This window comes from Trachemys scripta, chromosome 16 (genome assembly GCF_013100865.1).
Source record: "Trachemys scripta elegans isolate TJP31775 chromosome 16, CAS_Tse_1.0, whole genome shotgun sequence".
NCBI classification, from domain to species: Eukaryota; Metazoa; Chordata; order Testudines; family Emydidae; genus Trachemys; species Trachemys scripta.
Genome location: NC_048313.1, coordinates 16,033,201 through 16,044,203, shown reverse-complemented (window position 1 = coordinate 16,044,203; position 11,003 = coordinate 16,033,201). Strand labels below are relative to the sequence as shown.

Here is an 11,003-nt window from a genome sequence, read left to right as displayed (position 1 = left end):
GGGGGAGGGGCCAGGAAGTGTGGGGGTTCTTGGTTGGGGGAGCAGGGTGCTGGGGGAGGGGCCAGGAAGTGTGGGGGTTCTTGGTTGGGGGAGCAGGGTGCTGGTGGTGGCAGAAGCCTTGGGGTTGGGGGGAGTAGGCTTATGGGGTAGTGGACAATGAGCTGTGTGGGGCTTCAGGGTGTGGTTGCTGGGGGTGAGGGAGCAGGAGCTGGGGCCGGGGGGCATGTGGGTAGTTCAAGTAGGGTGAGAGAGGGACCACCTGGGCAGGGAGGATAGTTCGTTATGCATCCCCTGGGTTGAGAGGGAAGCAAGGATCTGGGAAGTGTGTGTGCTGTGTTGGGGATTTGTGGGAGAGCTCCTGGCAGTTGGGGACTCTTGGGAGGAGAGGGGGCATTGGAGGTGATATGAGGGGGAAATTGGGATGGTGGCAGAGGGCTGAGGAGGGGAAGAAGAAAGCATTAGGAGGAGGAAGGAATGAGGTTGGTGAACCAAACTGCCCCATGGGGTGAGGGAGCGGAAACACAGGGACAGTGACTGAGTGATCCCATTGTAACCGTCTAGCTCCATCTGACCTAATCATGCACTGATTCTCTTCAGATCAGTCTGAGGGGGGAGAAAAAAGAAATGAGCAAGAACAGGAGGCCGCCTCCACCACCAGGACACAGTGGTGCTGCCAAAGCCAGACAGGTGAGGCCTGGGTTTCCTTTTTTACCTCTCCCCTGTCTGTATAAGGAAACACCTCTCCCTCCGGATCTGCTTTGAGATTCTTGGTGTAAAAAAATGTAGTTGTCCTGTTGTCAGAATCTGAAATCCCCTCAGTCCCTATGGCTGCTGCTCCCACCCCCCAGCAAATGATTTCTGAAGTAACCTTTGTGTGTATAAAGGCCCCAACCTTGCTACTCTTGACTTCAGTGGGGGCAGGTTCAGGCCTGTAGTTTATAAAGTTTGGGCTCCTGCAGGATGAAAAGTTCTATAGAGGTGAAAAATTGTTGCCGTTTATTAATATTGGTTCTTTCATTGTGGGTAAATTTTTGTCCTGCTGGTCTTATGGTATAAATACTGGTTTAGCCAGTGGGAAACTGGCCAGGTTGTAACCCAAGTGGCCTCTGCCGCCATCCCAAGGTGGGAATTAGATTTGCTGTCATTTAGAAATCACAGCAGGAGAATTGACAAACCAGAAATAATAGAAGTAAACAAATCATCATCATACCTCTCACCCTAGCCCCTTGGGACAAAGATGGGACCAGATGAAGAGGAGTGATTCATCTGTTCCCAACATCTCTCTGCTAACGCACAAAATGTGGAGTTAAAAGTAAACAAGAAAAATACTAACGTGTGGAATTTAAAATAGTGTTGCGTACATTTCCTTAAAGCACGGCATCTACTTTTACCCTAGTTTCATGATGCAGAATTCCTGATGTTAATGTTCATTTGTGTTTACATACGGAACTAGAAATCTGAGATTTCTCAATCTCTGTGTACAGGCAGATGGGCAGGGTGATCTTTTGAGTTGCAGGTCTCCTTTCTGACAGCTACTGGCATGGGCATGGTCCAACAATTGCTTTATTTTCCTAGAATGACTGGGGAGAGGAGAATTTAGGATTTTGTTGAAGATGATTGGAATGAATGGTGTTAAATATTGTTTTGCAAATGTCAAAGAATCAGTTTTAACTTTTCAAAGCTCATTTTTCTGTCACACTGTGCCTGCCACTCGCTAGTCTGTGGAGCACATGTGCCAATCTAAGGGTGGGAACTTGATTGCTCCTAAGTGAGTGTCTCAGAGGAATAAAATGCGATGTCTTGTCCTAGATCCCTGGTTAAATTGCCACTCTGTAGGATGGATGGTGCAGCATTTTCAGTCTGTGGTAGATAAAGCTGGGCATTATTCCAGGTCTCTTGTATCAGGGGATGTGGGTAATTGAGCTTCTGTAGACCTTTCTTTTGCACCCTTTTTACTGAACTTACCTATGTGCTAAAAGATGAAATGGCTGGAAAACCTGCTAACACTTTCAGTGGTATCGTATGTGGTATTCCAGTCACTACGGTACCTAGGCACAGCTGACAGTAACTAGTACTGCTGTCTGCCACCTCACCGAATTATTGATGGAGGTACCTGTCTGCAGGAGGAGCATGTTAAGAATGGCCAAATTCACAACATGCAAGTCATGGACCAAACCAGAGATCTAGAGCAAGTCTATGGAGGACAAACTGTCCAGTGACATATGGTAACAGCCCTCCCTCTCTTCATATGCTGGAGGGCTTTCTGTCAGACAGAATCCAATTAGGTGTGGATAATGTGTTAAACCTCCCCCTTCGCTTGAATCCTGCTTTCAATAAAATTAATGTATGACCAGTCAATTGGTGAGAGCTTTCAATTTCACTGGCTATAAACCTTGATAGACTATAAAATTTATCTGACTGTGCTGCAGCTTGGCGGGTGAGAGGATCGCATGTTGCTTCCCCATTTTCAGGCTGTCTGAAGGTTTACAGTACTTGCATTGGCCTTTCTTTTAGTAATCTACCAGGAGGAGGTACTGAGTTGAGTTTTGCCATCTGTCAGGGATTTTTGCCTAGTGGTGCATGCATATAGGATTTGTATTACCCTGCCCTGCACTGTCTCAGTTGAAAGTCTGGCCTCCTCCCTTATGCTTTCTTCTTCCGCCCATCAGGGATTGGGTCAAACTCCAAGCTAGACAGGTGTTGGGAAGCGCAAACCAAACACTCCTATAAAAGCACAGACACACCTGCAATTAAGTCTTTGCAGCAGTTTCTGTAGGAGGGAGAGCTGGTTCTTCTTAACAGCAGTATGAAAAGTGAATCCTCTCCGATATTACAGTGAGGTGCTCTCCACTATACAAACAGCAAGACACGCCCTGACCACACGTTGGGGGAAGCTGTCATAAAGAATGTGTTGTGCAATACGATTATACGCCTGTAGCTCCTCTCATATGAGGCTGTCAAAATGCTTCATGAACATATGTTAAACTGTGCAATGCCTAATAGTGTAAGTAGGTGTCCTGTTAGTTTCATTTTAGCAGTGGGTAAATTGGCACACAGAGGTGAAGTGAGTAGGGTTGCCAACTTTCTGATTGGAGAAAACCAAACACCTTTGCCCTGCCCCGCCCCTTCTCCGAGGCCACTCCCCTTCTCCAAGGCCCTTCCATCGCTCGCTCTCCCCCACCCTCGCTCATTTTCACTGGGCTGGGGTAGGCGATTAGGGTGCGGGAGGGGGTGAGGGCTCCAGCTGGGGGTGCTGGTTCTGGGGTGAGGTGGGGGATGAGAGGGTTTGGGGGTGCAGGAGGTGGCTCTGGGCTGGGGATGAGGGGTTCGGAGTGTGGGAGAGGGTGCGGGTTCCGGGCTCTGGGAGGGAGTTTAAGTGTTGGAGGAGAGTCAGGGCTGGGGCAGGGGGTTGGGGTGTGGGAGGAGGTGCAGGCTCTGGTGGGGAGGAGTTTGGGTGTGGGAGGGGACTCAGGGCTGAGGAAGAGGGTTTGGGGTGCGGTGCAGGCTCCAGGTGGCGCTTACCACTATCAGAGGGCAGGATACTGGGCTGGATGGACCACTGGTGTGACCCAGTATGGCCGGGGAGGAAAAAAGTACCCCCTCCTTATCTTCTGCTCTAACCATCAGATGACACTTCTCCCTCTTTTAGTTGAGACTAGAATTCAGGAATCCTGACGCCTAGTCCCTGGATCTAAGCACTAGATACCACTGCCTCTTGTTGCCTATTAAGAAACCATGGACTCGTGGTTTGTCTTTTATCCTCTCTAGATGGGTTTGCTAGTGGATTTCTCTCCACATGGGATGATGGACAATGATGAGGAGGAGGATGGTGAACTGGAATCAGAATTAATAGCTATCGTGGGAGGCCAGCCAGATTCAAAAGAGAAGCCGAAAGGGAAAAGTAAGTGGTCCTCAACTCTATGCCCATTATGCATCTGCTCAGCTAGGACACATCTGAATCCCAGAAGGACTTGATTAAAAGAGTTACAAACTGTAAGTTTCTAGTGCCTTAATTTCAGAGCTACAGCGAGAGAGAAGTGGCAGAGCCTCGCAGTCCTGTGCTTAGCAACTAGACCTTTCTTCCCCCCCCCAGCCCTGCCAGCACACTAGTCTGAACTCTGATATTAAATGGTTATGTGAAATGAGTTGTGTATTTGTCTCCTCTTCTTTTCAGCCCCTTTGCCCATGGAAGCTATTGAGAGAATGGCCGCTCTCTGCATGAAAGACCTGGATGAAGAGGATGGGGAAGAGGAAGATCTGGAAGATGAAGATGATCTGATGGTATGAAGGACTTTGTACTCGGTGAAGGACTGGGAATGTTACACAAAAGTCCTTGTTATCAGGTCGATGCCTCATATGTGGGGAATGTCTAAAGTGACATGTCTGAATGGGAATTCTTGTGTAGCGACAGGCGAATAGATCCATTCATCTGTCATCTCCCTGCTCTGGGTCCTCTTGGAGAAACAGGATTTTTTTTTTTTTTTTTTGTCTCCAAAAAACCTTTATACCTCAGTGTATCACTGACCAGGGATCCTTCTATTGAATTTTGCTCACAACTGCATTGTGAGCCAAACCCATTATACTGATATTCATACAATCCTGCAATGTTACCTATCTGTAGATACTGGAGTTAGTGTCTTGACTCCTAGGTTATTCCATTTCCTTAAAGTTGGGGTGTTCTACATAAGTGTCTGTCACATCCTAAGAAGGAGGAGATACTCATGAAGTGCTGGGACTTTTGTTGCAATGCTTCTCCCTTGCTAGTTGTCACCCTTAATCTCTCTCTCTGTAGTTTATAAATTGCTGCTCAACTTCCCACCAGTGTGACTTACATTTTGAGTATCTCTAAACAAAATTAAGAGACTCAATTTCTTTGTTTTGTAGGCGGAACTCAATGAAGTCCTGGGTGAAGAGAAGGAAATCAAGGATGCCACAATACTTGCTGCTAAGGTGCAAAACTACCCTTCCGACTTTGCTTCCTCTTTCATTCTTCTCACTGTTTCCAGTTGAAAGTGTGGCCATAGTACAGAAATGGCTCCTCCCGTTTGTTTACCTGCCGCGTCTGCAGGTTCAGCCGGTCGTGGCTCCCACTGGCAGTGGTTCGCCGCTCCAGGCCAATGGGGACTGCGGGAAGTGGCGCAGGCCGAGGGAGGTGCTGGCTGCCCTTCCTGCAGCCCCCATTGGCCTGGAGCGGCGAACCGCGGCCAGTGGGAGCCGTGATCGGCCGGACCTGCGGACGTGTTAGGTAAACAAACCAGCCCGGCCTCGAGCCGCGTGCCAAAGGTTGCCGATCCCTGCTCTAGACCAGGTTGTCCAGGAGAATTGTTCTAGCATGTAAGAACCAGAAAGTGAAACTGACCAGTCTAGTTTGACTGTCTTGAGCCCAACAAAATCAGTCTCTCGTTGGAAGTGTTGATATGGCTGTCCCGCGTTAGGCCAGTGCTTTGGATTAATTCACAACACTTTTTCCTCCTCTTCCCTGGGCTCTTACAGGTGAATGAAACTTCAGCTGATTCCAGCAGTGTAGAATCTACTCTGGTGGAAAGGCTGGAAATGTACAGAACAGCCATGACTAACGCAAAGCAAGCTGGAGACAGTGCCAAAGTGCGCAGATATGAAAGAGGCCTCAAGGTGAGTGTTAAATAATGCACCCAGAACACGATGTGCCCAGGCTAGTGGCTTGGTAACCATCTTGTCTTGCAAGATGCTTTTTAGGAAGAAAACCGAAAATATTTTTTAGAAACTTAATAGAAACTGCTTGATCTTAAATTTGCAACTGAGCATGACCAACGTTTTCAGATTTCAAAGTATGGCACTTAAATCCATATTTAGGCACCCATGTCAGCGGCCTGTTTTTTCAGCCTTGCTCCTAGTGCCTTTGGTGGAAGCTATGGGTCCTGAGCCCTTCTGAAAATGAGGCCATTTTTATTGAGGTGCCTAAATATGGATAATACAATAGCTGATAACCTCCTCAGCAACAGTATATTGCAGGGAGTGCAGCGCTCTGATGTCTTCATTTTAGTGATATTGCTGTGTCCTCAGAGATAATATTGAACCCAAAGGCCCCAGCGTGGTCCTAATGGATCCTGTACAACTGCAGGTGCGGGCTGTCCAATTAGACGGAAAAGTGAGGACCTGATCACTCCTGGTCATTAAAGTTCCCGTAGTGCTTTTCTCAAGTCAGAGTGCTCGTCCCAGCATCCTGGCCAAATGCCATCTTGGGTACTTTTATTCTGCCGCCCTAAAATTCTCCCTGCATCTTCATTTGGGTCTGGAGTCTCCACTTACGAAACTAGAGGTGCTCTGACCGTGTGCTGTTGCTAATCGCCCTGCCGCTTCCCGCCACGGAGAGCTGCATTTCTGTGATGAGATTTGTCCATAAAGAGCGTGCGGTTTGTACAACACTTTTGGCTCCCGTCAGATGAATGGCACTCATCTAAGAGGCTGCTACCTTCTAGTCATGAAAAATGTGGGAATTAGGAACTTGCTGTTTGGCTGAGGAATGGCTTTTTAGCTGATGACAGGCTGTGGGTTTCTGAGGTCTAATTAGGTTGCAGTTTCTGGGCTGACTAAGGTGCGGGTATCCAGTTTTCCTGCAGTCAGGCTCTTAGCTGAAGTTCTGGCTAATTTTAAAGCGCCTGTTTTCCATAGCTGTTGGCAAAACCAAGAGTGAAAGTTTGGAAGCTTATCGCTAATTAGCCATTGTTGTTTTTCCCCAAGACATTAGAAAACATGCTGACCTCTGTAAGGAAGGGCAAAAAGATTGATGAGGAAGAAATCCCCCCTGCAGTTGCACTAGGAAAGAGCGGGAACTCCCAGCTGCCGTCCCCTTCTCCACTGACTCTGTCATCCCAGAACTCCACACCCAACGGAAGGTTCAGTTTATCCAGCCATCCTCCTCCACAGCCACCCACTGCAGCACCTCCACAGGGACCCTCTGCAGCATCTCCCAAGCCACCACCTCCTGTGTCTCCCAAGCCGTCGCCTCCTGTACTTCCAAAGCCAGCCCTGGCCTCGCCCATCAGATCCCCAGAGACACCAGAGGAAAAGCCTTTGGCACCGTCGGGTAAGCATGGGGACCTTTTCATTCTCTCTCATCGCAGAAGGTTGAGCTTATAAATTCCTACTGATCTATGACCATGATGTTCTCCCGATCTTGCATCGGATGATTCTGAAACACAAAGCACAATGTCTCTTTCCTCTGTCTCTCTACAGGTTCTGAAAACGTCAGCACCCAGGCGCTCCTACATGACAGGCAGCGGGAGTACAAGCTAGCCGCGCTGCACGCTAAACAGCAAGGCAGTGTCGAGATGGCCAGTAAATACTACCGCATCGCTAAGGTAGGTGCCTGCCAGCCAAAGCACTGCTCTGTTAGCCTGGCAGGGGCTTTGGTTTAGCCCTAGAAGTGACAGTTTCAGTGGGTGCAATTAAGAAGTTGACCAGTTGGTGCTTAGAAGGCTGCTGGTAAACCACATCCACTGGTTCTGCGGCATGTTTGTGACTCTATTTCACCTTGGCTAGGCTTATTCTGGGACAGGCTTTTCCTTCAGTTCAGCCATTCAGCTTCGTATGGAGAATTAAAATCAAACTGTGGTCTCCCCTCTACAAAAAAAAGACCTTGAAAATTGCAGTTAATGCAGATGCAGTTATTGTCTCCATAGGCCAGCTCAGGTGTGGCTAAAGAAAATACATTCCTCTGCTCCTATCTGTCCTCCACCTTTGGAGCATCCCTCTATAACCAGCATGAACCTGCGCTGGGAGTATGGTTCACTTACTGTAGCAGGAGCCTGGGAGCCCAGAGACCTGGGTTCTGTTTCTGAGTCTGGGAGGAGAATGTGGCCTAGTAGTTAGAGCAGAACATTGGAAGCCAAGACTACTGTGTTCTAATTTCAGCTCACTGTGAAACCTTGGGCAAATTGCTCTGGTTTTTTCAGTTGTAAACTGGAGATAAATCCCACTTCACATGGGATATATGAGGTTGGTTTGAGTGGTTTTGAATGAGGTGTTTTAAGATCTTTGAAGAAAGAGGTTAAAAGTACTATTCTCCCTGTCTTGTGTCTTTCAGAGCTTTGATCCCATTGTAGAAGCTTTGGGGAAAGGTGAAACCGTGGATCTGAGCCGTCTGCCCCCACCTCCAGGTGAGAATTGATACTCGACTTTGCCAAACAGCTGCGTCCCCACTGACTTCATTGATGTAGCAATGGAGGCCCTGGCTGAGTGGAGGAAAGTGCTAAAAGAGCGAACACGGCAGTCGTGATCTTTCTTTGCTAAGCCAGGCCTACAAAGTTTTGCCAGCATAGCTATATCGGTCAGAGACGTGAAGAAATCCACCACCTTGACTTACATGGCTATGCCTGCAAAACCGCCCGTGGACATGCAGCTGGACTGGTAAGAGTCCTTACGTTGTCGTTCGGGGAGGTGGATTGTACCAGCCAAAGATCTCCTGATGGGAGCTGCACTAGGGGCCTCTGGCAGTACAGGATCGGCAAAGCCTTTCTAGTATAGACGAGCCCTTAGCCTCACCCAGTGGTTGGAGAGGGCCTGGAAGTCGGGACTCATGGGTTCTATTCCCAGTTCTGTCACTTCCTCGCTGTGTGGCCTTTAGAAGGGGACTCCACCACTCTGTGTCTCAATTTCTGTGTTTGTAAAATGGGGCTGGGAGGAAAGGGGCGGTTTAATTAAGTGCTTTGGGATCCTGGCTTGGAAGGTGCGAGGGAAAGACGGAATATCATCATTGCAGTGTACCATCTGGGTGCTGCTCCTTGTGAGGACTGGGTTGGCTGGGCCTGGTGGGAGAGGAGTAACCTATCTCCTTTCTGTCAATCTGGGTCGATTTTTTTTTTTTACTTTCTGCTTGTCGCTTACAATCTTATTTTCACAGACCAGCTGCCCAAGGAGCTGTTGTCCCCAGGTCTACAACAACACTCTGCTGTGTCGACAACCATGCCTTTAGCAAAATCAGCAGCCCCTGCTGCAGGTATGATCTCCAGAACGGTGCCTTGGTATCTTAGCTGCCCCAGCGTGACTAGAGGTTGCTCGTTATGCCGTGCAGCCGATCAACCCTGGAATTTCCATTCCCCAGAATGGGAGCCGCATGCGGTACTGCCTGTTTGGTAGTTGCTGTGTATCTTGCCAACCTTGCTTTTGTTCCTAAGGACAGCAAACCCCCTCTGTAGTGAAAGGAAAAACCTGCCCAGAAAGTCAATGGGACCTGGAGGGGAGGAGGAGGCAAGCCTGGGAGTATCACTAGCTTGAGTGGTGTTACCGTGCAAACTCCAGCTCCGCTGTTACCTGCAGAGGTCACGGCATCTACCAGAAAACACTGGAGAGCCTTGCAGAGCGTGTGCTGCATGTTCGGATAACCAGAAGCATCGTCGTGACACGGGGATGGGTGGGCATGTGAGTGCTGGGATGGGACATGTTTGCTCCCTGGTTGGCAGGGCACATCTCTTATTTATCATCAGTGCTCAGGGAGGAGTCCATGTTGCCGAGTGGATAGAGCACTGGGCTAGGACTCGGAAGGACCTGGGTTCTATTTCTGGCTCTCCTGTTGGGTGACCATGGGCAAGTCGCGGCCCGCTTTGTGCCTCAGTTTCCCCATCTGTAAAAAGTGGGGATAATTCTGTGACTTGCTATGTAAATCACTTTGAGATCTACTGATGCAAACTTACGATAAGAGCTAGATATTCTAGGCAGGGGTTGGAAATGAAACGCTGAATTGCCTCCTGTCACCACCTTAGCGAGGGCTAGGGCAGAGTTCCAGATTTTTGTTAAGGAGGAAGAAGTTAGAAAAGTAAACCCAATACACGTGTCGTCCCTTTCTCCCCACCCCTGCAACAGATATCCCTCCACCCCCGCGGGACATGCTGGAAGCCCTGCAGCAGAGGATGGAGCGGTATAAAACAGCGTCAGCTCAGGCCAAGAGCAAAGGAGATGACCGGAAGGCAAGAATGCATGAGCGCATTGTGAAGGTGAGAAAAGCGTGAAAGTCCTGTAACCTACAGCTCTGAGTGGATCCTGGCTCCCCTCACCCCCACAGATACCGTTCTGAATGAGAGCTGTACAGCAGGGCAGTATTCTTTCTGGGGCAATGTTATCTGCTGTTGGGGATTCAATTGGTGGTTGCCTTCTCTTTGAGTCAGTGCTGACCCCACTTGCTGGGGGCACAGTGCCTCTGGAGGTGCCATCTTTTTGAGTGAGATTCTTTCCCACTCGTAGTCATTAGAGTCTTTAGTGCTTTCCCCAAAAGTTGGGGGGTACATTCTGGGTAACTGCATATTGCCTTCCCAAATCCCCCTGCAGTTTCATTTGGATCCATGATACATTACTTCAAGTAGCATAAATGTTTCTGTGCGCTGTTAAACCAGCTACTCCGTTCCACCCCAGAGACTGCTGCATTTCAGTGATGAGTGAAAGATCCTTGTGCCTATCATCTTTATTCGTAAAGTCCATGAGTTTTGCTCAGTATCGTCTTGAAGGCTGAGCACTAAAGCCTGGTGCAAAATGCCAATATCTTGACAGAGAAATGGAGTGCTTAAAAAAACCTGATCTTTTAGACCTAAATAAAACACTACCATGATTGGAATCTAATCTGCCACTGGTGGCACAATTCCAATGGATGTTAGAGTTAGCCAGGTTTCTTCTCTCATACCACACTCAATGCAGTAAAGGGAGGAGAAGACCTAACTGGTCCCATGGGATAAGATTTGAACTCTTCCGTAAAAAGATTCTGGGGCACAAGCTGGTTGGCTGACTCTGATTAGTTGATGGGACACCCCCCTATTGGCAGCTTGCATGCGGATTGTCTTATTGTTTCCTTGTGCTCCCCCCCATCTGACTGTATCCACCTGTTGCCTCTTGGCTGATACTTAGATTGTAAACTCTCTGGAGCAAGGACCACCTTTTCGTTCTGTTTGTACAGTACCTAGCACAACAGGGTCCTTGCCTACAACTGGGGCTCATAGGTGCTACCCTAGTGTAAATAATAAGGGATACGTCTTTCT

General features: G+C 48.6%; 1 protein-coding gene across 4 annotated transcripts in view; it reads left to right on the top strand.

Annotated features, from left to right (window-relative positions):
- The window catches only part of CC2D1A (coiled-coil and C2 domain containing 1A), a 36,855-nt gene that overhangs the window by 3,366 nt on the left and 22,486 nt on the right, over nt 1-11,003 (top strand). For 2 of the 4 annotated variants that reach the window (XR_004648377.1, XM_034792590.1), the window contains exons 1-11: nt 461-479; nt 598-687; nt 3,769-3,901; nt 4,175-4,281; nt 4,885-4,950; nt 5,494-5,631; nt 6,721-7,066; nt 7,216-7,340; nt 8,066-8,138; nt 8,882-8,977; nt 9,841-9,971. Coding sequence is in view for 3 of the 4 variants with exons in the window: in XM_034792590.1 (XP_034648481.1) it covers nt 625-687; nt 3,769-3,901; nt 4,175-4,281; nt 4,885-4,950; nt 5,494-5,631; nt 6,721-7,066; nt 7,216-7,340; nt 8,066-8,138; nt 8,882-8,977; nt 9,841-9,971 (1,278 nt within the window). In the remaining variant the exon portion in view is untranslated. Of the gene's footprint in view, nt 1-460; nt 480-597; nt 688-1,233; nt 1,334-3,768; nt 3,902-4,174; nt 4,282-4,884; nt 4,951-5,493; nt 5,632-6,720; nt 7,067-7,215; nt 7,341-8,065; nt 8,139-8,881; nt 8,978-9,840; nt 9,972-11,003 lie in introns of those variants that run through there. The other 2 variants (XM_034792591.1, XM_034792592.1) reach the window with 2 other exon arrangements.